This window comes from Haliotis rufescens, unplaced genomic scaffold, assembly GCF_023055435.1.
Source record: "Haliotis rufescens isolate VD_foot unplaced genomic scaffold, xgHalRufe1.0.p SCAF_1, whole genome shotgun sequence".
Taxonomy (NCBI): Eukaryota; Metazoa; Mollusca; class Gastropoda; order Lepetellida; family Haliotidae; genus Haliotis; species Haliotis rufescens.
Genome location: NW_025963779.1, coordinates 62,122,439 through 62,147,962, shown reverse-complemented (window position 1 = coordinate 62,147,962; position 25,524 = coordinate 62,122,439). Strand labels below are relative to the sequence as shown.

The 25,524-nt window shown below is 41.1% G+C and overlaps 1 protein-coding gene across 5 annotated transcripts; it reads right to left on the bottom strand.

The window, feature by feature from the left end:
* Positions 1–617: 617 nt before the first annotated feature.
* Positions 618–24,987, bottom strand: LOC124145025. Of its 5 annotated transcripts, none has more exons than XM_048399110.1 (14): positions 24,688–24,987; positions 20,414–20,590; positions 19,063–19,112; positions 17,449–17,548; positions 16,687–16,775; positions 14,394–14,508; positions 13,823–13,954; positions 11,817–12,038; positions 11,401–11,556; positions 10,990–11,078; positions 9,935–9,993; positions 8,856–8,947; positions 3,265–3,319; positions 618–1,766 (listed from the first exon to the last, which is right to left on the bottom strand). In XM_048399110.1, exons 2-14 carry the CDS (start codon positions 20,537–20,539, stop codon positions 1,048–1,050), a joined length of 2,004 nt encoding a protein of 667 aa, XP_048255067.1. In that variant the 5' UTR covers positions 20,540–20,590; positions 24,688–24,987; the 3' UTR covers positions 618–1,047. The 5 variants fall into 5 exon arrangements, with proteins under 5 accessions (XP_048255067.1, XP_048255058.1, XP_048255060.1 ...); XM_048399101.1 differs by having other exon boundaries at positions 24,756–24,987; XM_048399103.1 differs by lacking the exon at positions 24,688–24,987 and adding an exon at positions 24,399–24,655.
* Positions 24,988–25,524: the final 537 nt, after the last annotated feature.

The following is a 25,524-nucleotide window of genomic DNA, read 5'->3' as shown; positions in this document are numbered from 1 at the left end:
TAAAAGGTGGTACCCTGCCTGGCGCTCAGTATTTAAGGGCTAAAACAAGGACTGGTTCCTCGGAGTCTCTGTCTGAGTGGGGTATTTATGTTAAACTGTCATGGTATCTCAGTGGACAAGCACTTTAAAATCAGCATTAGTCCGGACTAGTACAAGCAGATGCACACAATGTGACACACACAAGTGTGCATGCACATCGTTATATAAGTGCAATAACATGTAGTCTTCGGCGTGACAATCCAATGACTTAACCACTAAGATACCCCACTGATCCCTCCAAGGATTGTAAGTATAGCACACAAAAGCCAGACATCATATTGCTGAATGGATCTAGAGAGTGATCTTCATAAGGCCAGTTATTGATTAGTAGTTGGGTTTTTTAAAATGACTTTCACATTTAGGTGTCATCACAGGAACAATGTCCTATGATGGTGTAAGACTTAACTTTAGGTTCATCCCTACACACAGTTTGAGTTAACCCGCAGATGATGGATGCAGACAAGGGATGGATGGATGGATGGATGACTGCAAAAGTTACTCTGACGTATGGTACAAGTTGTCTGTGAAATTACAGTGTATCTCCTTAACATTGCTGAAATCACATAAACCTACAACACTTGAATTCGTTGTATTTTATTGGTGTTGGCAGTAAATAAACAATTGAGCAATCAAACTAACACTTGCACATAAACTGTGTATCGGTATTGCCATCTGTTGTTGCATTTACACAAGAAATATTCTATCGCCTTCAAAAATACTGGAATGCGTGAAAGAATTCATCCACTCTTACTGACAAGTAGTTGACTTATGCCCTCTTAATACAATGTGGCCAATGGCCAGTTATAAAAGGATCATGGACATCTTGGGTTCTCTGCCTTGATTCCTGTAGGAGAGGCACATGGAGTTACACCTGCAATCCCTGATTATAAAAAGTCATCTCCGTTTAATTGTTCATGTAGCTGTCTTACTGGTAAAAGGCAAGTGGGAGCCTCCTCTTATATCACAACCATAAAACATGCAGCTCTCGTGGCACCACAGAACATGGGGTCACTTGAATGGAGCTTTCCGCTGTGGTAAGCGTGAGAGTTTTGGGAGATCCGAGTGGCGCCTGTCCTGACCCTCGTCCCTACAGACACGAGTGTCCTCCCCTTCTTGTTCCCCCCTCCCTGCAACCTCTGCAGGCCTGGCATGAGGACTCGATGTATCGTTAGAAATTCGAGTTAAGCTGCCTGACCTGCGGAGTTTGAGAGTTCTATTTGGCACATACAGTTGAGGTTTGTAGGAGGGTCTGTGGGGTGATGGTGTGGAATCAGTGTTGTGCTTGAGGGGAGGTTTCCTGGCCCCCTTGCCCAGCCTACTCTGGGGGGTTCTGCTTGACATTCCCTCCCTCTCGTCCACAGCTTCTGTCTTCTCATTTTCAAAAGAGTCGTCTTTCTCTGGAGAAGAGTCATGTTTCTCAATATTCAAGTCTGATTTACTTTTTCGTAATCCAATATTTGAGCTAGGTTTTGGTGAAGCTCTAACACTTTCATCACCTGTCCTTGTTTGGCAATTGGAGTTGTTTGTATGGCTGATATCTTTCACATTTTCTTTCTCATATTCAATGTCCTTGAGCAGTGTGCGGAGTTCCTCATCTAGCTTCTCCTGTTCTACCTTCAAGTCTTGCCTCTCCCGAACACCTCTCTCTCGCTTCCTCTGTTGAGTCAGGACATGCTGGTCCAACATAGTCATGAAATCTTCCCCAAAGGCTGTAAGGGAAGCATTTTCTGAAAAGAAAAAAAATAATTGTATGCACTTTTTCTTTTTACATTTCAGAATGAAAACATTACTAAAAATAGTCTATGCCAAGGTCACCTTTTCAAAATCCAAATATAAAGGAAAAAAAATAATAACCATCACAGGGATAACTGGAAATGTATACGCAAGTTCAAGTCCCACCTTGAACCCCTTCAGAACCCCTTGTCAAGCATTTCCAGAAGACCCAAGAAATCTTTCATACCACATTGCATTTCCAATCTGATATGGGGCTGTCGGTTAGCCTGGTGGTTAAAGTGTTTGCTCGTCACGACAGAGACCCGGGTTCGATTCCTGACATGGGTACAATATTGCTGTGATATTGCTGGAATATTGCTAAAAGCGGTGTAAAACCAAACTCACTGACTCATTCCAATGTGATACCATTACCTTTCGTTTGGGGACATACATGAATACTACAACCCTAATCAAATTAAAGTACCTTGTCTAGCATAAAGATACCTAACTACGTTTCTAGTCTAATGACAATAGTGCTCATACAAGATCTGAAATCCTGTATCGGCCATTCCTAACACTAGTTAAATAAGAGAACTATATGAAATTCTGCTCCTATGACACCATTTCCAGCCTAATGACACATTTTAAACAAGAAACATGTTACTATCACAAAACAATGATATGCATGTCCTCTCCCATCCGCAGGCCCACCCTAAGGATAACATGTGCCAAGTTTCGTGGACCCACAGTGAATGCTTCTCGAGCAAACATTTTTCCTGGCTATGACCTTGGGCATGACCTTGAACACCACCTTGACCCTTGACATTGTTTCTTTCACACAAAAATATCCAATGACAAAAAAGGAGATATACTTGTACCAGACACATTGTGACAAAACCTCAAAACATCCTATTTACATGTGGCTGTTCAAATAACGTCAACCAGCAAAACTGATAAGGAATCCCATCTGGTGACTAGGGAGTCATTGAAGTATTGCACAGGCATATCTATGTGTCATTATAGCTTTTCAGCACTGCAGAAAGACTAAGAAGTGTGTGTGGTTGTTTAACGCCACACTTAGCAATATTCATTTTATGATTGTTATGATGGCAACCTGTAAACAATCAAGTCGTGACCAGACAATCCAGTGTTTGATATTATGAGCATCTACCACGCCGTTAAGGTACGATGGCATGCTATGAACCAAGACTACAAGTCTGACAACCTGATTCATTATGTGTCCTCTACCGACCAGCCTCTGGGGACTTGTTTTAAGTGAGTGAGTGAGTGGGTATGGTTTTACGCCGCTTTTAGCAATATTCCAGCAATATCACAGCGGGGGACACCAGAAATGGGCTTCACACATTGTACCCATGTCGGGAATCGAACCCGGGTCTTCGGCGTGACGAGCGAACGCTTTAACCATTAGGCTACCCGACCGCCCCGACTTGTTTTAAGGTGGGATCCACATGGGAGTTATAACTATGAGTGATGTTTAATAAGGTGACCTACTTTCATCTCTGCTGCTCTTGGTGTCCAAAGACAGTTTCCCTACTGCATCTGAAAACTGGAGAGATGAATATGCTTTATAACCATGAACAACAAACAATCTAGTCAACACAGATACCTACCAGATCCTCATTGTCAGCACAGATACAAACATGTTACAATGTGTCCAGTCTACCTACCAGTTCCTCATTGTCAACACAGATACAAACATGTTACAATGTGTCCAGTCTACCTACCAGTTCCTCATTGTCAGCACAGATACAAACATGTTACAATGTGTACAGTCTACCTACCAGTTCCTCATTGTCAACACAGATACAAACATGTTACAATGTGTCCAATATACCTACCAGTTCCTCATTGTCAACACAGATACAAACATGTTACAATGTGTCCAGTCTACCTACCAGTTCCTCATTGTCAACACAGATACAAACATGTTACAATGTGTCCAATATACCTACCAGTTCCTCATTGTCAGCACAGATACAAACATGTTACAATATGTCCAGTCTACCTACCAGTTCCTCATTGTCAGCACAGATACAAACATGTTACAATGTGACCAGTCTACCTACCAGTTCCTCATTGTCAGCACAGATACAAACATGTTACAATGTGTCCAGTCTACCTACCAGTTCCTCATTGTCAACACAGAAACAAACATGTTACAATGTGTCCAATATACCTACCAGTTCCTCATTGTCAACACAGATACAGACATGTTACAATGTGTCCAGTCTACCTACCAGTTCCTCATTGTCAGCACAGATACAAACATGTTACAATGTGTCCAGTCTACCTACCAGTTCCTCATTGTCAACACAGATACAAACATGTTACAATGTGTCCAGTCTACCTACCAGTTCCTCATTGTCAACACAGATACAAACATGTTACAATGTGACCAGTCTACCTACCAGTTCCTCATTGTCAACACAGATACAAACATGTTACAATGTGACCAGTCTACCTACCAGTTCCTCATTGTCAACACAGATACAAACATGTTACAATGTGACCAGTCTACCTACCAGTTCCTCATTGTCAACACAGATACAAACATGTTACAATGTGACCAGTCTACCTACCAGTTCCTCATTGTCAACACAGATACAAACATGTTACAATGTGTCCAGTCTACCTACCAGTTCCTCATTGTCAGCACAGATACAAACATGTTACAATGTGTCCAATATACCTACCAGGTCCTCATTGTCAACACAGATACAAACATGTTACAATGTGTACAGTCTACCTACCAGTTCCTCATTGTCAGCACAGATACAAACATGTTACAATGTGTCCAATAAACCTACCAGTTCCTCATTGTCAACACAGATACAAACATGTTACAATGTGTCCAGTCTACCTACCAGGTCCTCATTGTCAGCACAGATACAAACATGTTACAATGTGTCCAGTCTACCTACCAGTTCCTCATTGTCAACACAGATACAAACATGTTACAATGTGTACAGTCTACCTACCAGTTCCTCATTGTCAACACAGATACAAACATGTTACAATGTGTCCAGTCTACGTACCAGTTCCTCATTGTCAACACAGATACAAACATGTTACAATGTGTACAGTCTACCTACCAGTTCCTCATTGTCAGCACAGATACAAACATGTTACAATGTGTCCAGTCTACCTACCAGTTCCTCATTGTCAACACAGATACAAACATGTTACAATGTGTCCAGTCTACGTACCAGTTCCTCATTGTCAACACAGATACAAACATGTTACAATGTGTACAGTCTACCTACCAGTTCCTCATTGTCAGCACAGATACAAACATGTTACAATGTGTCCAGTCTACCTACCAGTTCCTCATTGTCAACACAGATACAAACATGTTACAATGTGTCCAGTCTACGTACCAGTTCCTCATTGTCAACACAGATACAAACATGTTACAATGTGTACAGTCTACCTACCAGTTCCTCATTGTCAGCACAGATACAAACATGTTACAATGTGTACAGTCTACCTACCAGTTCCTCATTGTCAGCACAGATACAAACATGTTACAATGTGTCCAGTCTACCTACCAGTTCCTCATTGTCAACACAGATACAAACATGTTACAATGTGTCCAATATACCTACCAGTTCCTCATTGTCAGCACAGATACAAACATGTTACAATGTGTCCAGTCTACCTACCAGGTCCTCATTGTCAACACAGATACAAACATGTTACAATGTGTCCAGTCTACCTACCAGTTCCTCATTGTCAGCACAGATACAAACATGTTACAATATGTCCAGTCTACCTACCAGTTCCTCATTGTCAACACAGATACAGACATGTTACAATGTGTCCAGTCTACCTACCAGATCCTCATTGTCAACACAGATACAAACATGTTACAATGTGTCCAGTCTACCTACCAGTTCCTCATTGTCAACACAGATACAAACATGTTACAATGTGTCCAGTCTACCTACCAGTTCCTCATTGTCAACACAGATACAAACATGTTACAATATGTCCAGTCTACCTACCAGATCCTCATTGTCAACACAGATACAAACATGTTACAATGTGTCCAGTCTACGTACCAGATCCTCATTGTCAACACAGATACAAACATGTTACAATGTGTCCAGTCTACGTACCAGTTCCTCATTGTCAACACAGATACAAACATGTTACAATGTGTCCAGTCTACGTACCAGTTCCTCATTGTCAACACAGATACTAACATGTTACAATGTGTACAGTCTACCTACCAGATCCTCATTGTCAGCACAGATACAAACATGTTACAATGTGTCCAGTCTACGTACCAGTTCCTCATTGTCAACACAGATACAAACATGTTACAATGTGTCCAATATACCTACCAGTTCCTCATTGTCAACACAGATACAAACATGTTACAATGTGTCCAGTCTACCTACCAGTTCCTCATTGTCAACACAGATACTAACATGTTACAATGTGTACAGTCTACCTACCAGATCCTCATTGTCAGCACAGATACAAACATGTTACAATGTGTCCAGTCTACGTACCAGATCCTCATTGTCAACACAGATACTAACATGTTACAATGTGTACAGTCTACCTACCAGATCCTCATTGTCAACACAGATACAAACATGTTACAATGTGTACAGTCTACCTACCAGATCCTCATTGTCAACACAGATACAAACATGTTACAATGTGTCCAGTCTACGTACCAGATCCTCATTGTCAACACAGATACAAACATGTTACAATGTGTCCAGTCTACCTACCAGTTCCTCATTGTCAGCACAGATACAAACATGTTACAATGTGTCCAGTCTACGTACCAGATCCTCATTGTCAACACAGATACAAACATGTTACAATGTGTCCAGTCTACCTACCAGATCCTCATTGTCAACACAGATACAAACATGTTACAATGTGTCCAGTCTACGTACCAGATCCTCATTGTCAACACAGATACAAACATGTTACAATGTGTCCAGTCTACCTACCAGATCCTCATTGTCAACACAGATAGAGACATGTTACAATGTGTCCAGTCTACCTACCAGATCCTCATTGTCAACACAGATACAAACATGTTACAATATGTCCAATATACCTACCAGTTCCTCATTGTCAACACAGATACAGACATGTTACAATGTGTCCAATACACCTACCAGATCCTCATTGTCAGCACAGATACAAACATGTTACAATGTGTCCAGTCTACCTACCAGTTCCTCATTGTCAACACAGATACAAACATGTTACAATGTGTCCAGTCTACCTACCAGTTCCTCATTGTCAACACAGATACAAACATGTTACAATGTGTCCAATATACCTACCAGTTCCTCATTGTCAACACAGATACTAACATGTTACAATGTGTCCAATATACCTACCAGTTCCTCATTGTCAACACAGATACAAACATGTTACAATGTGTCCAGTCTACCTACCAGTTCCTCATTGTCAACACAGATACAAACATGTTACAATATGTCCAGTCTACCTACCAGTTCCTCATTGTCAACACAGATACAAACATGTTACAATATGTCCAGTCTACCTACCAGATCCTCATTGTCAACACAGATACAGACATGTTACAATGTGTCCAGTCTACGTACCAGTTCCTCATTGTCAACACAGATACAAACATGTTACAATGTGTCCAGTCTACCTACCAGTTCCTCATTGTCAACACAGATACAGACATGTTACAATGTGTCCAGTCTAGCTACCAGTTCCTCATTGTCAACACAGATACAAACATGTTACAATGTGTCCAGTCTACCTACCAGTTCCTCATTGTCAACACAGATACAAACATGTTACAATGTGTACAGTCTACCTACCAGTTCCTCATTGTCAACACAGATACAAACATGTTACAATATGTCCAATATACCTACCAGTTCCTCATTGTCAACACAGATACAAACATGTTACAATGTGTCCAGTCTACGTACCAGTTCCTCATTGTCAGCACAGATACAAACATGTTACAATGTGTCCAGTCTAGCTACCAGTTCCTCATTGTCAACACAGATACAAACATGTTACAATGTGTCCAGTCTACGTACCAGTTCCTCATTGTCAACACAGATACAAACATGTTACAATGTGTCCAGTCTACGTACCAGTTCCTCATTGTCAGCACAGATACAAACATGTTACAATGTGTCCAGTCTACGTACCAGTTCCTCATTGTCAACACAGATACAAACATGTTACAATGTGTCCAGTCTACCTACCAGTTCCTCATTGTCAGCACAGATACAAACATGTTACAATGTGTCCAGTCTACGTACCAGTTCCTCATTGTCAGCACAGATACAAACATGTTACAATGTGTCCAGTCTAGCTACCAGTTCCTCATTGTCAACACAGATACAAACATGTTACAATGTGTCCAGTCTACGTACCAGTTCCTCATTGTCAACACAGATACAAACATGTTACAATGTGTCCAGTCTACGTACCAGTTCCTCATTGTCAGCACAGATACAAACATGTTACAATGTGTCCAGTCTAGCTACCAGTTCCTCATTGTCAACACAGATACAAACATGTTACAATGTGTCCAGTCTACGTACCAGTTCCTCATTGTCAACACAGATACAAACATGTTACAATGTGTCCAGTCTACGTACCAGTTCCTCATTGTCAGCACAGATACAAACATGTTACAATGTGTCCAGTCTACGTACCAGTTCCTCATTGTCAACACAGATACAAACATGTTACAATGTGTCCAGTCTACGTACCAGTTCCTCATTGTCAGCACAGATACAAACATGTTACAATGTGTCCAGTCTACGTACCAGTTCCTCATTGTCAGCACAGATACAAACATGTTACAATGTGTCCAGTCTAGCTACCAGTTCCTCATTGTCAACACAGATACAAACATGTTACAATGTGTCCAGTCTACGTACCAGTTCCTCATTGTCAACACAGATACAAACATGTTACAATGTGTCCAGTCTACGTACCAGTTCCTCATTGTCAGCACAGATACAAACATGTTACAATGTGTCCAGTCTACCTACCAGTTCCTCATTGTCAACACAGATACAAACATGTTACAATGTGTCCAGTCTACCTACCAGTTCCTCATTCTCCTTGAAAAGAGACAGGAAGGTTCTCAGAGCATCTTCATCTGTTGTGGTCTTTAGCAAGGCGTACGCTTCCAGCACAGCTGAAAATGTCATATGAGGTATACCGGGGTATATTAATAACCCTGTTCACATGAATCACAAATTCTGATTGCTGCAGCACTTGTTGCTATATATGTCAGTAGTAGCCTTTATACTAGTATACTTCATATAGTAGGCATATGGCAGTAAGACTACTGTAGAGGCAATATACAGTACAAAGGTTGATATACAGCAGTAGGTATGTCATAGAGGCTGCAGCACTTGTTGCTATATAATTATGTCAGTAGTAGCCTTTATACTAATATACTTCATATGGTAGGCATACAGAAGTAGGACTACTGTAGAGGCAATATATAGTACATAGGTAGGTATACAGCACTAGGTATGTTATAGAGGCTATATATAGTGTAAGGTTTGATATAGTATATAGGTATTATACAGCAGTGGTAGGTTATAGAGTCTATATATAGTATAAGGTTTTATATAGTACATAGGTAGGTATACAGCACTAGGTATGTTATAGAGGCTATATACAGAGTGTAAGGTTTGATATAGTATATAGGTAGGTTTACAGCAGTGGGTAGGTTATAAAGGCTACATATAGTGTAAGGTTTTATATAGTTTGTAGTTAGGTTTAAAGCAAAGGTATGTTATAGAGGTTATATATGGTATAAGATTTTATATAGTATATAGGTATTATGTATAAATCAGTGGTAGCTTATAGAGTCTATATATAGTATAAGGTTTTATATAGTATTTAGGTAGGTTTATGGCAGTAGGTAGGTTATAGAGGTTATATATAGTGTAAGGTTTTATATAGTATTTAGGTAGGTTTATGGCAGTAGGTAGGTTATAGAGGTTATATATAGTGTAAGGTTTTATATAGTACATAGGGAGGTATACAGCAGTAGGGCAATCATATTTTATTAAATTGAAACAAAATCTTAAAGCATGGGGTTGCTCAATGAAACATCCTGCCTCCCTAAATTAAACTCACCTGAAGTGAATGAACTGTTGTTATTATTTACCTGTGAGTGGTTTCACTATAACTTCACTTGCAGATGTCTCAAATTCTCGATATCCTTCTCTGAAAAGTATCAACACAAATTGTGAAACCTGACTGCACAAGCCTAGTAAAATCTTGACATTTTTTTATATTTGTATACTTATCCTGCATTAGTAAACACAATCTGAAAGAGGATGATGTAAACTGGCTATATCTGACTGACGCAATCCAGGGCAAGTCTTACCTAACCTTACACCCACATTGATGTGATCCTGCAACATAAACCAGCTGCACCAATGTGACTGATACAAGAACACGTACAGACAGTAGCAGGAGAGAGGGGTGTACTCCCAAGGTATGTCTATATTGTTCGTCTGCACACAGCAATGTTCTAGCTATGTGACTACGGCCTGTAAGTAATCAAGTCTGGAACAGACAAACCACTGATTGAGTAACATCCCACGCTGTTGCAGCTTCCCAAGACAAGGGTGGTAACCGACAATAAAAGTCCAGTTTCCACCCTTGCAAAACTAGGCTGGAATTCCGGAGATACAGTTAGGCTGGACTAATGAGTCTATACATAGTCCAATCAAAATCGTGCAAGCAACTAGACATCAGATTCGTAAACAACATGGATTTCAATGTGCAGATTTCAGTCGAATGCAGGATTTGCAAAACATGTGTACTGTCAGCTGGACATTTCCCAAATGTTTTCATGTTTCAAGGTGCTCAAGTGATTTGATGCACTTCGCGAGGAAAGACCCGTTTTATTAAAATATAGATCTTGATTATCGATCAGATCCTCTTGACTGTGTGCTGCCATTTTGTTTGAAACAAATGCAAGTGATGTGAGAGGTGGAATCAGGAGGAACATAGAAGGGACATAACTCTAAATAGCCACTGGTGGCACTCAGGCGAGCCACGGCTCTCCACCCTAGTTTGGCAAGAATGGAAACTGATCTTTTATAGTCAGTTAACAACATTTCCTCAGGTAGATAACACTGTTTGGGTGCAATGACATCCAATCAACTTAGTCACCAGAGTGATAACCCAATCCATTACATTTAGTCTACGTACCTAACAGCATCCAGGAGAGAATGGGTGTACTCTAACTGAAGATCATACACAGATTGATGGAACTTCACTTCCTCTCTCAAAGCTTTCACCTGGAACATATACATGGATCAGCAGAAGGAAACAGCACAAACGAAGGATAGCCCAGGAACATGTCCACATGACCAAAGAGGTTAACCCCATCAGCAAGTTCAAAAGGTAAGGATTTCATCTGTGAGATTGCTCTACACCCTGCTAGGACTTGATAATCAACTGTCTATCAGCTTACAGAGGTTTCCTTACAAAACCAGTGTCCCTTTAAAGAAAGAATTCAGTAAGAAAAGATAAACTGAAGTAGAAAAGCTCTTCAAGAAATGGCATTTTGTCAATCCTAGAAGTATGTTGCTGTGATGCACTGTAAAAATGTCTTCTGACCTCTCTGTCCTGGATGTGGTGCCGGTAGTTGCACACTCTGAGCAGCGTGTTGACAAGACGATGCACAGCCTGTGCCTTGCCACGAGGCAGAGATGGGAGACAGGACAGGAACTCGTCAGCGCTGACCTCCTTCAAGACTGGTCGCTTCAGAACTGGCTGAAAGTGTCAGACATGCTACAGTGGTCAAGCAGCTCTGAGGAACTAAAGCTTCGTGTGAATCAGGTTACTAAGAACTGAACAAACTTAAGTAACTAGGAAGCTAAAGATAGTTTTACTAGTGGATTATGCTGTCATTTAAAGATCCTTACAACATGGAGCTATTGCTCTGAAATTAGAAATCCTACAATAGAGGTTCATTGTGAAGGATTAATTTGATCATGTTAATGAACATGTTTTGATCCTTCTTACATTCTTACCCAGGGTGCACTGGGGACAAGCAGCGACAGGGTCAAGAGGTCATCAGCACAATCTTTCATCATTGCACAAGATCGGAGCACTTGCGTATTGAGTCGTTCCTTTACTGCAGAGGTCATGTGACTTGAACACAGCCTCTCACTTGTCCATTTGTCATCCGAGATTAGATGATGCATCCGGACCAGTTCCTTGTACAGGCTGCTCAATTTGGCCTCCAGCTGAGACTGCAACAAAACCAAACCCAGTAAACACATGACATACAATCAGTGAACACATAACATACAACCAGTAAACACATGACATACAACCAGTGAACACATGACATACAACCAGTGAACACATGACATACAACCAGTGAACACATGACATACAACCAGTAAACACATGACATACAACCAGTAAACACATGACCTACAACCAGTGAACACATGACATACAACCAGTGAACACATGACATACAACCAGTGAACACATGACACACAGCCAGTGAACACATGACATACAACCAGTGAACACATGACATACCAGTGAACACATGACATACAACCAGTGAACACATGACATACAACCAGTAAACACATGACATACAACCAGTAAACACATGACATACAACCAGTGAACACATGACATACAACCAGTAAACACATGACATACAACCAGTGAACACATGACATACAACCAGTGAACACATGACATACAACCAGTAAACACATGACATACAACCAGTGAACACGAAACACACAGCGAGATCCGTTAAAACATGACACACAACCAGTGAACACATGACATACAACCAGTGAACACATGACATACAATCAGTGAACACATGACATACAACCAGTGAACACATGATATACAACCAGTAAACACGACATACAACCAGTGAACACATGACATACAACCAGTGAACACATGACATACAATCAGTGAACTCATGATATACAACCAGTAAACACATGACATACAACCAGTGAACACATTACATACAACCAGTGAACACATGACATACAACCAGTAAACACATGACATACAACCAGTGAACACATGACATACAACCAGTGAACACATGACATACAACCAGTAAACACATGACATACAACCAGTAAACACATGACATACAACCAGTGAACACACAACACACAGCGAGATCCGTTAAAACATGACACACAACCACAGCCAGTGAACACATGACATACAACCAGTGAACACATGACATACAACCAGTGAACACATGACATAAAACCAGTGAACACATGACATACAACCAGTGAAAACATGACATACAACCAGTAAACACATGACATACAGCCAGTGAACACATGACATACAACCAGTGAACACATGACATACAACCAGTGAACACACATGACATACAACCAGTGAACACACAACACACAGCCAGATCCGTTAAAACATGACACACAACCACAGCCAGTGAACACATGACATACAACCAGTGAACACACAACACACAGCCAGATCCGTTAAAACATGACACACAACCACAGCCAGTGAACACACAAAACACAGTCACATCCAGTAAACACACAATCCCAACCATTTAAACTTGACACACAACTGCATCGGGTAAACACATGACACAGTGAACCACTGTCACATCCAGTCAAACATGACAGAACCGCACCCAGTGAACACAAAACACAGCCAGTAAACACAGCCACATCTCGGATATCAGAACACTTAACCACATCCAGAAAACACATGATACACAAACTGACACTGTAAACACAACACACAACCAGCCAGTAAACATACAACCACACCAAGTATACACATCCACATCCAGTAAACACACGATACACAAACTGACACAGTAAATACACAACAAACCCCAAGACACAACCGGACATTCCAAGGTTCTAGTCATGCTTTCAGAGACCCACCACTCGTTTGAGATTGAGGTGCTCCTCAGACACAGTAAACACACTACAAAGCCCGAGACACAACCGGACATTCCAAGGTTCTAGTCATGCTTTCAGAGACCCACCACTCGTTTGAGATTGAGGTGCTCCAATTTGCCTGACACAACATCCAGCAGTGTGTGGTCCTCCTGTAGCCCTGGATGGAGGAAGTCGTTCATCAACAGAAGCGGCTTTGACAAGTGTTCCTGGGAAGAATTCTGAAACAAAAAACATTTATTATGCATGCATCATATCGTTTTTGTTAACAACAGTTCCCAGGAGATATGTAGCCACTCACAGAGCTGGATGCTGAGACAAGTGCTGCTTAGTCGCCACCTTCAGAATCACACTAGTAATACCTCACTGACCACTAAACACTTATTTCTCACATCTAGCTGAACTGACCAGGTAAGGACTGACCATTTGATATTCCAGTGAAGGGGAGGTAAGGCGTTGGATTTTGTGTGGAGATTAGATATTAAATTCTCTTGTTCCATGCTGAAAATTAATTGCAGTTGTTGCTAGCAACCAGTTAGTGCTAAATTTAACAGACTTATTAATTTAGAGTTTGAATCAGGACACAACTAATTTCTACTTCATTTATATGTTAAAATGTCCAAAATCAGACACCCAATTGTCTCAAAGCCATATGGATACCTGGATATTTTTGAACAGTTTGATTCTGGCGGACTCTGCTGTTTCGACCATCTTGACAAGGTCAGATCGTGGCACTGGAACATTGGTGCCCCTCACTTCTGCTGCTATGTGAGACCTGAACAGACCAATTACATAGTAAGAAAAAAGAGAAAAGTGTTAAGGTAATTATTATCTTACGACGCCTGAGGGAATAGAGGTTCTAGACATGCTCTACCTCCATCAGTACATTGGCTGAAGCTATCAGTCAGCCAGGACAGTGTAATATTCTCACGCTTTAGGAATGATTTGTAGCACTTGAACTAGCCCTAGGCTGTTGCTGCCTCCGATGAATAAATAATGGAGAACGACATTCTGTGTTCGGTCTTGTATTTATTGTCATACATACACGGGTGTTACATCCGGTAAAACAGGGGGTCCGGACGGCTAGGTCGCCAAGGGAGATTACTCTAATATGTTATACTCCATCACAGCCGCTAATGGCATAATGCAGTATGATAACAGTACAGACAGGGCACTCTCTACCTCCATCGATATCAGCCAACAAGGACAGGACATTCTCTACCTCCATCAGTACATTGCCTGAAGCTATCAGCCAACCAGGACAGGACATTCTCTACCTCCATCAGTACATTGCCTGAAGCTATCAGCCAACCAGGACAGGACATTCTCTACCTCCATCAGTACATTGCCTGAAGCTATCAGCCAACAAGGACAGGACATTCTCTACCTCCATCAGTATATTACCTGAAGCTATCAGCCAACCAGGACAGAACATTCTCTACCTCCATCAGGACATTGCCTGAAGCTATCAGCCAACCAGGACAGGACATTCTCTACCTCCATCAGTACATTGCCTGAAGCTATCAGCCAACCAGGACAGGACATTCTCTACCTCCATCAGTACATTGCCTGAAGCTATCAGCCAGCCAGGACAGGACATTCTCTACCTCCATCAGTACATTGCCTGAAGCTATCAGCCAGCCAGGACAGGACATTCTCTACCTCCATCAGTAGGTTTACCTGAAGCAATCAGCCAACAAGGACAGGACATTCTCTACCTCCATCAGTACATTGCCTGAAGCTATCAGCCAGCCAGGACAGGACATTCTCTACCTCCATCAGTAGGTTTACCTGAAGCAATCAGCCAACAAGGACAGGACATTCTCTACCTCCATCAGTAGGTTTACCTGAAGCAATCAGCCAACCAGGACAGGACATTCTCTACCTCCATCAGTACATTGCCTGAAGCTATCAGCCAACCAGGACAGGACATTCTCTACCTCCATCAGTACATTGCCTGAAGCTATCAGCCAGCCAGGACAGGACATTCTCTACCTCCATCAGTAGGTTTACCTGAAGCAATCAGCCAACAAGGACAGGACACTTTCTACCTCCATCAGTACATTGCCTGAAGCTATCAGCCAGCCAGGACAGGACATTCTCTACCTCCATCAGTAGGTTTACCTGAAGCAATCAGCCAACAAGGACAGGACATTCTCTACCTCCATAAGTAGGTTTACCTGAAGCAATCAGCCAACAAGGACAGGACATTCTCTACCTCCATCAGTAGGTTTACCTGAAGCAATCAGCCAACAAGGACAGGACATTCTCTACCTCCATCAGTATATTACCTGAAGCTATCAGCCAACCAGGACAGGACACTTTCTACCTCCATCAGTACATTGCCTGAAGCTATCAGCCAGCCAGGACAGGACATTCTCTACCTCCATCAGTAGGTTTACCTGAAGCAATCAGCCAACCAGGACAGGACATTCTCTACCTCCATCAGTAGGTTTACCTGAAGCAATCAGCCAACAAGGACAGGACATTCTCTACCTCCATCAGTACATTGCCTGAAGCTATCAGCCAGCCAACAAGGACATTCTCTACCTCCATCAGTACATTGCCTGAAGCTATCAGCCAGCCATGACAGGACATTCTCTACCTCCATCAGTATATTACCTGAAGCTATCAGCCAACCAGGACAGGACATTCTCTACCTCCATCAGTACATTACCTGAAGCTATCAGCCAACCAGGACAGGACATTCTCTACCTCCATCAGTATATTACCTGAAGCTATCAGCCAACCAGGACAGGACATTCTCTACCTCCATCAGTATATTACCTGAAGCTATCAGCCAACAAGGACAGGACATTCTCTACCTCCATCAGTACATTGCCTGAAGCTATCAGCCAGCCAGGACAGGACACACTCTACCTCCATCAGTATATTACCTGAAGCTATCAGCCAACCAGGACAGGACATTCTCTACCTTCATCAGTAGGTTTACCTGAAGCTATCAGCCAACCAGGACAGGGTATTCTCGACCTCCATTAGTGTTGCTGCTCGGCTGCCAACTGCTTCATTGAGGAGTAAGATCTGGACAAAACCAACAACAAGTGTTACATTGTCTCCTATTGCACCTCACCATAAATCCAAATTGTACATTATTTTGGACAAATCTGTTGTCCCCGTCTGTTGTACCTGTATGTTTTCCCCAACTGTTGAACCCGCCTGTTGTACCCGTCTGTTGTACCTGTTTGTTGTACCCGTCTGTTGTACCCGTTTGTTGTACCTGTTTGTTGTATCTGTCCATTGTCCCCGTCTGTTGTACCTATCTGCTTTACCCGTCTGTTGTACCTATCTGCTTTACCCGTCTGTTGTACCTGTCTGTTGTACCCATCTGTTGTACCTATCTGCTTTACCCGTCTGTTGTACCTGTTTGTTGTACCTGTCTGTTGTACCTGTCTGTTGTACCTGTCTGTTGCACCTATCTGTTGTACCTGTATGTTGTACCCATCTGTTGTACCTGTCTGTTGTACCTGTATGTTGTACCCATCTGTTGTACCTGTCTGTTGTACCTGTATGTTGTACCCATCTGTTGTACCTATGTGTTATATCCATCTCTTGTACATCTGTCTGTTGTCTGTTGTATCTGTCTGTTTTCCCTGTTTGTTGTACCTGTCTGTTTTCCTCATCTGTTGTTCCCGTCTGTTGTACCTGTATGTTTTCCCCATCTGTAGTACCTGTCTGTTGCACCTGTCTGTAGTACCTGTCTCTCCTGCTGTATAAGCTGACACTTGAGGAGGTTGACTCGTCTCTCATCAAAGCTTTCATGGGAACTCTGCTTCACCAACATGTCCAGAGTAGATCTGCCAACAACGATCACAGTCAGTCTCAGACTTCACTCTAAACATGTCTACGAGGGCTGTGAGTGAGTGAGTGTGATTTTATGCCGCTTTTAGCAATATTCCAACAATATCATGGCAGGGGACACCAGAAATGGGCTTCACACATTGTACCCATGTCAGGAATCGAACCTTAGTCTTCGGCGTGACGAGCAAACACTTTAACCACTGGGCTACCCGACAGCCCGACAAGGGCTGTGTCTTGGTAAAACATATGAATTGCATGAAACCCAACCTACCCTTGTTTAAGGTTATGTCCAAATACATTTCCTTTGATAAATACTGGAAGGTCTAGAAGTTGGGCACTGGACACAAACCCTACCTTCAACTGACATTTCTGCCAGAAATCTTCCACATATATATAAGCCCTAGCCTGAAGTCCATTATTTTGCAATGGAACCAAAAACTATAAAAACTATTAATATCAGGAAAAGCATAAGGCACCAGTTCAGCACTTGTCTGATTTTAATGCAAAGTTTAACATGTTTTATTTAACAGCTTATGGGCTATGACATTTACCACTCCTGCCTGTTACTTTAAACAATGATTTAATGAACAGGGATTTACTCTGTCAATCTATTTTTGAATCCAAGGGATGCTCAGTAATACATTTTGGGGGTCCAAGGCAAGAACATGGGGGTCCCAGCCTTGTGACAAGTGGCATGTGTCACTTGATTTCCAACAATTTTATTTTTTTTAATTTTTTTTTTTGCAGCATTTCAGCTGTATGCATGGTATGACAGCTGTCTGTAAATAATCAGTGATTGACATCATGAGCATCGATCCACGCAACTGGGATAGAGTGACATGCATCATCCAAGTCAACAAGCCTGACCACCCGATCCCGTTGGTTGCCTCTTACGACAAACTGTTGCTTTTTACAGCAAGCATGGGTTGCTGAAGACCTATTCTACCCCGAATCTTCATGGGTCCAAACAATTTTACTGATTGCATTTACATTGCACATGCTCAGAAACATAAGCCTATAATAGATCAGATATCTTACCAGAATAGTCACTTACATGTAACATGGATTCTACAATTTTCATCAATGATACTTTTTGCGTCAATCAGGACTCACAATGTAAGTTATTTGCATCCATTATATCGTTTGTTTGGTTGTTTATCGCTGCACTCAGCAATATCCCAGCTTTTTTACGGCAGTCTGTAAATAATCGAGTCTGGACCAGATAATCCAGTGATTGATATCATGAGCATCGATCCACGCAGTTGGGATAGAGTGATGTGCATCAATTGGGACACGATGACATGCATCAACCAAGTTAGCGAGCGTGACCACCTGATCCTGTTAGTCGCCTCTTACGACAAGCATAGCCGCCTTTTACGGCAAGCTTGAGTTGCTGAAGACCTATTCTACCCAAGATCTTCACGGTTCGCATCCATTATAATATCTATATGATTCTATATGTGCATCCAGTAAAACCTTGATGAAAGATTGTGAATGATGCACCACTCACCTGGCCTCTTCAAGTTGTGCTCGGAGAAGTACATTGTCATCTTTGGCTTCCTGACAAAAGAACACTGACTGCTTAAAATTGTCAATAGAAGTGAGGCAAAATTCCATATTGTCAAATCATTTTTCAAAACATTGCAACTGTGAAAAAATTGTGATGGAATGGAATTAATGACTATAAGATACATAACAACACAAACATCATTTAGATTTAATGGATATGACAATCTCATTAAAATCATATCTCTAAGTTCTCGCTGCCGCTAAACAAAGATCTGAGGACATCCAATTACGGGTCACATCAGAACGACCTTTCACGAACTTTGACCCACCACTGCATGACTAACAAGAAGTCGACATCAGCCAATTAGAAAGCAGCTTTCTCGAGCTTTACAGCACTCCTTTCAACCTGGCGACTTCCATTTCAGACTACACTTGAAAAATATGTTGACACAGTCTCAATTAAAATTTTGAAAACTGAACAAACGAACATTCTGGATTGTGTAATATATGGTTGAGATTGTATGGCAGTGCTTCCCATGTACTGTGCAATGCCTCCTCCATTCAAATGTTTGTACCACGGAAGCGAGAAATAGATGATAATTTTGACGGAATCAGTCGTAGGGGTGATAACTTTCGTTTGGAATATCCCATGTTAACATTTTCGAGGTTGCATGATTAGAAAACACATTCTGACTGTCACTTTCATGATCTGGTAAGCGACGCTTTGATTGGCCGGATGAAAGGTCGTTCTGACATGACCCGTAATGGGATGTCCTCAGATCTTTGTTTAGCAAGAACTGAGATCTGATTTTAATGAGATTGATGGACTGATGGAGCATTTTCTCCAACAAGTAAATGAGTGAGTATGGTTTTACGCCGCTTTTAGCAATATTCAAGCAATATCACGGCAGGGGACACCAGAAATGAGCTTCACACATTGTACCCATGTGGGGAATCGACCCAGGTCTTTTGCGTGACGAGGAAACCCTTTAACCACTAGGCTACCCCATCCCCCCTTTCTCCACCAACATAAACTTAGATCAGTTATCTTGTTTGTTTGTTGTTTAGCGCTGCACTCAGCAATATTCCAGCTATGACGGCAGGCTGTATATACTCAAGTCTGAACCAGACAGTCCAGTGGTCGATATTGTGAGCAACGATCCATGACACTGGGGTAGGACAAGCTGTCAACCAAGTCACTGAGTCTGACCACCTGGTCCATTTGGTTGCCTCTCGTTACGAGCATAGGTTGCTGGGGACCTATTCTAACCCAGAATCCCTAGAGGGATCAATTATCCTAACCACCTGACAACATAACCAGCTGAAGAAGACAATATTGTATTAGTGGCCACCTTTAGGTCCCTCTCAAGTCTGGCTTGACTGGCACTGGCTGTGTCAGACCCGGTGGGCCTATCATCAAACATGGACTGTCGATGGAGAGCGCCCATCAGACCCAGACGACCACTGCCCCTCGACATGTTCCACTTGGATTCCTACTGCTCTCAATCCTTTATTTTCCAGACATCTTACTGCAAAGTAACAGGACATATTTATATTTATCAATCAAGAGTTGGTTTTACAGCAACTTCATATACATTCCTGCTTCTTAGTTGCCATCAATTTCAGACCTCCTTGCAAGGCATCCTTTCTAGAATCTAACTCAAATAGCAAACATCAAAATTAATAATGTGAGCATGAAACTTCATTGTATAAAAACATATCCCTACAACATGATCTCGTTGAGCCTGTTGAAGGTGTTTAATGTTGCCTCGATTTAACATTTTTAAGTACCATCTTCTGTCATTATATATAGGAATTAGGGCTGGGACGAGTCCAAATTTACTCCCCGGGTACCCACCCCACTATTACCTGACCCTATCTGGATACCTGCTGTAGGTCTCAAGAGATGGGTGCAAAATGTCCGATTGGGAATAGTTTGACCGTAACCCTGGACAAAATGTATTTAGCTACACTTATAAACCTCCGGTGACGTCATCCTATTGTTCTCCAGTCGAGTTAAATCTTATAAATAGGGACGTTGTAATGTCCCTGGGATTTTATATAATACCCCTGGGATTTTATAGGATATTCAAGTCATATTTGTTATATAATGTGTTATAATATCCCAGGGATTTTATATAATGTCCTGGGTATTTTATTAATATAAATTCCGTTGTAACATGTAATGAAATGTAAAATCAAATGACAAATGTTTTCTTTATATTCCCGAGGATCGAACTCGCAACCTTCATATCTGTAGCCCAGTGAGTGTACCACAAGGCTACAGAGGTGTTGATAAGCCCTGCTTTTTAGAATGTCCTTTTCAAGATCTGTACGCCAGCAACAGATATTTTACGCCCGTTTCCTAAGGTTGATGGAAAGTATGTTCGAAACATAAAAATGTTGATATATGTTGTTTTAAGGTTCAAAATCGGTTTATAAGTAAGATAAAACACTTCCCCTCGGACTGTTATGATATTTTAAACCCTTTCCCTTGGAAAATCCCTCGGGATGCGGGTTTTAAATATCCTAACAACCCTCGGATGTGTTTTATCCTACATGTATAAAACAATCTGGTCATGCATACACTGAAGTTGACTGAAGTTTTAACTTTATTCAAACATATAAGAGTCAGAAGGTATGGTTGCATAGCCAGAAAGAAATGTGAACATTAGTGACTTGTAGTGTAACCAAACAGTTCTAGATCATTTTTGGCATTTAACAATATATCACATGACAAACCATGAGTCTGGGTAGTCCGGGTTGGACCCGGGCCCTACTCAGTACCCACCCGACCTGAGTACCCTAGTTACCCGTCCCAGCCCTAATAGGCATTTTAAAATATTGTGAAAACTATGGTACACTAAACATTTGTGGAGAAAATGCAGCACTATCATAGAGTAATTCCATACGAAGACATAGGAAAATTGGATATTGGTGAATTATTTTGTCTGATTCAAAACTGTCCATGTTAAACCGAGGCATGGTATCTCAGTGGGGTAGCATTACTCCAGACTTGGATAAGTGCGGACATGCACTTGTTTGCCCGCACATGCATGTGAATGCATATCGCTGTATTAGTGCAATAATCTTGAACACAATGTTAACCCCATCTGGGTCAGAATCGACAGCCAGGATACAAGCTTGCTGCAAGAGACAACTAACATGGAGATGGTCGTCAGGCTCTGTGATGGCTCATTGCTTGATACCGCACCCCAACAATGTCTCACATAGCTGCCTGCCTACTGTCCAGTGAGAAACGGTGAAATATATCCCTAACCACCAGACTAGTAGATAATTTCAGCACATAGTTTTGTATTTGTTTTGACTGCACAGATATACTGTATCACATGTGTATTAAAAATACTATTTGCTTTACCACTGTTAAACAATAACAATAACAAAATAATTTATTTGACATGGTTTGGCCATGTTAATTATTATTATTACTATATTATACTTTTTATACTGCACTTAGCCAGTTACCAATATACATTCAATTTTGCATAATTTGCTTTGATAAATAACAGATAATTTCAAGTAAAACACAATCTTTTTCATTTCTTTTGGCATATATTCGATTCTAGTGAGTATGAATGATGAATTCAATTCCATCTTCCCGAGGCAAGAGCGTTAACTGACTTACAAGTCCAGTTTCCACCCTTGCCGAACTAGGCTAGAATTCCTTGGCTCGATTGAAGCGCCACCAGTGGCTATTACGAATTATGTCCATTCTATGCCTCTCCCAGATGGACCAATCAGATTCCACCTCTCGTATCACATGCATTTGCTTCAAACAAAATGGTGGCGCCCAGTCAAGACGATCTGATCGACCATCAAGATCAATTTTGTGATAAAACGGTTCTTATTTCGCGAAGTACATCAAATCACATGAGCACCTTGATTAAAAACATGAAAAGATTTGAAAAAAATATGTTGACAAGTTGGCGATGCACATGCTTTGCAAATCCTGCAATCGACCAAACTCTGCTGACAGTTTACGAACCGGATTTCAATTTCAGTGCGCGATTTTGTTTGGACTATGCATACTCTCGTTAGCCCAGCCAAAATGTAACTCCATAATCCCAGCCTAGTTCGGAAAGGGTGGAAACTGGACTTTTATCGTCAGTTAACTGTCTTGCCTTGGGATGATCCAATTCATGAAGGGATACGGTTTGATTTACGGAATACGCTAGTTAATCGTAACAGCCCTAGTGTCAAGATTGATGAGTCACATTGTTTTCCAACTAATGTAACCATGGTCACACAGGTTTTTGTCTTGAGGATGTAAACTTTCTGGTGCTGAATTCTGAAGCATTACATCTTTACTTTGAGCCACAAAAATGGTCAAGAAAATATACAGTTAAAATACCTACTTCAAAATGAGTGTGTGTGAGGGCATCTGTCTCAAATTATTTGAGTCAGGACCAGACAAACCAAAGACTGATACTATAAGCAACAATGTAACTTCAAAGCTGTTGAGATATGCTGAGCAACCAAGTCACCAAGTCTGATCAATCAATCCTTTAAGTTGCCTGTTACAACCAAAATAAGTTGTTTTGGTGTCTTAAGACTAGCAACAGGGTGCTGAGGACACCCCGATCTCCACATGGTACTTCAAAAAGAATATCACATTAATTTACTGAGCCGAAGACACAAAGAGCGCAAATATATGCACTTGTTAGGATCTTCTTGTTTATTTTATTGTTTTCACACTTTCAGTTGCATTTATGTTTCTAACAAAATCATCAAGTGAGCAGGATGAAGTTTCATGTCAGTGGTTTTGGCTACAGGAAACCCTCATGGAATTTCCACCCAAGCCACTTTCACTCACTACACTTCATCAGTAATGATTCAAAAGCTGACTCACTCTCGTGGTGTCAGTAGCCACGCCTATGCCTTACCAATTCCTTATTATGATCCTCGTTATCCTGACAGATCTAGAGTCCCACCCCCCACCCCAAAACTTTTCTGTGACAAAATCATGCGTACTCATGACTTTAACGTCTGACGCCTCGAGCCGATTGCGCCATATCGCCTCATCCCTTACAACTGGCATCATGACGAAAAATGGTTGCATTTGAAAATGCATTAGAAAGGTGGAGAACCCCCTTTGACGCTTTCACAGCTCAAAAAAACTTGTAGGCCTATCCATCCTTGTCAATACAAATCTCACTGATTTTTTGCAAATGAAGTCCCACATAGGATAGATTGTGTTGGGACCAGTGATGTTTTGATGAGTGCTTCATCAATAAATATACACCTAATAAACAGCATTCCTGTGCATCAAAATGAAAACTACTGAAGCGAAAAAATAAAATAGGCATATTACTTAACTATTAGTTTCCATTTACAATCCATTCATCACATGAGATCAGTTGAAACCGGAATAAATGTATAATGAAAATGAAAATGATTTCATAAACTGCCACGTGCTACAACAGGCGCCGCTGCAGGATCTAATTAGTTTACAAATGATATTGAAAATTCTCAACATCGCAGCGAGATCAGTGAAGCGAGAGCAACAGCCCGCATCCTGATTAGCTTCTATATTAGTGCCAATTAGTGCTATAACTATAAGCTGTGCCCGCTAAACTGCATTGTTGGCCAAATTTACATGACATACACAGATGTGAGTACGCAGGTCACACCCTCAAAACGACACACGTGATCGCTCATTTGTCAGTGACTCACGGTAGATCTATCATGGCAATCCTGGACTTCGTTAAATACAACCTTGTGGGTCAGCCAAAGCGAAGTGTTCTTTGTTTATGAAAGGGTGATGTTAAGGAATGTTAATGCAATGAATCGATTCATATCTGTCATAGCTTGACACATGAATACAGAGATTTATAAAGTGTCTCTTCACAGACCAAAGTCCACAGATTTGTTTTGAGCGCCATTTGTAAACATTCTTTGGCAAGCTCCTCACAGCGATAGTCCGTTCGCGGAGCTCTCTTTGAGGATAACTCATTATTAATTTCATGATGTCACATTGTGTTGACATTTTGAAAATACATGTCAAGGTCAAATATGTTTTATGACTGTAAGTCATGGGTAATTGCGTTTTACAACATGCATTGCATAAGAATATTCAAGCAACTAAATCATTACCTTTCTTAATTTTATAATCGACAATTTTCAATAAAGTCTCCCTGATACTATTTTTAGAGTCAGGCTCTCCCTTGAGGAAGACAAAACTGATCCGCCTCAACATTATAAAGAAAATTTGGTCAAAACGTCCTGGTTATTAAAGAATAATAAACGAACAAAAAAAAACGTTTCTAAAACTCGTATTTAATCGCACATACGCGATGTTTTTGTATGAATATTCACTATACCCACCCTGTGGGGATTCTGGGTTAGAATCGTTGACAGCATGCACTCTCTAGACTGTAACACTAAATTTCTGAAAATATAATTATCATTTTGATAGTGACAACTTCATTTATATTGAAAAGGA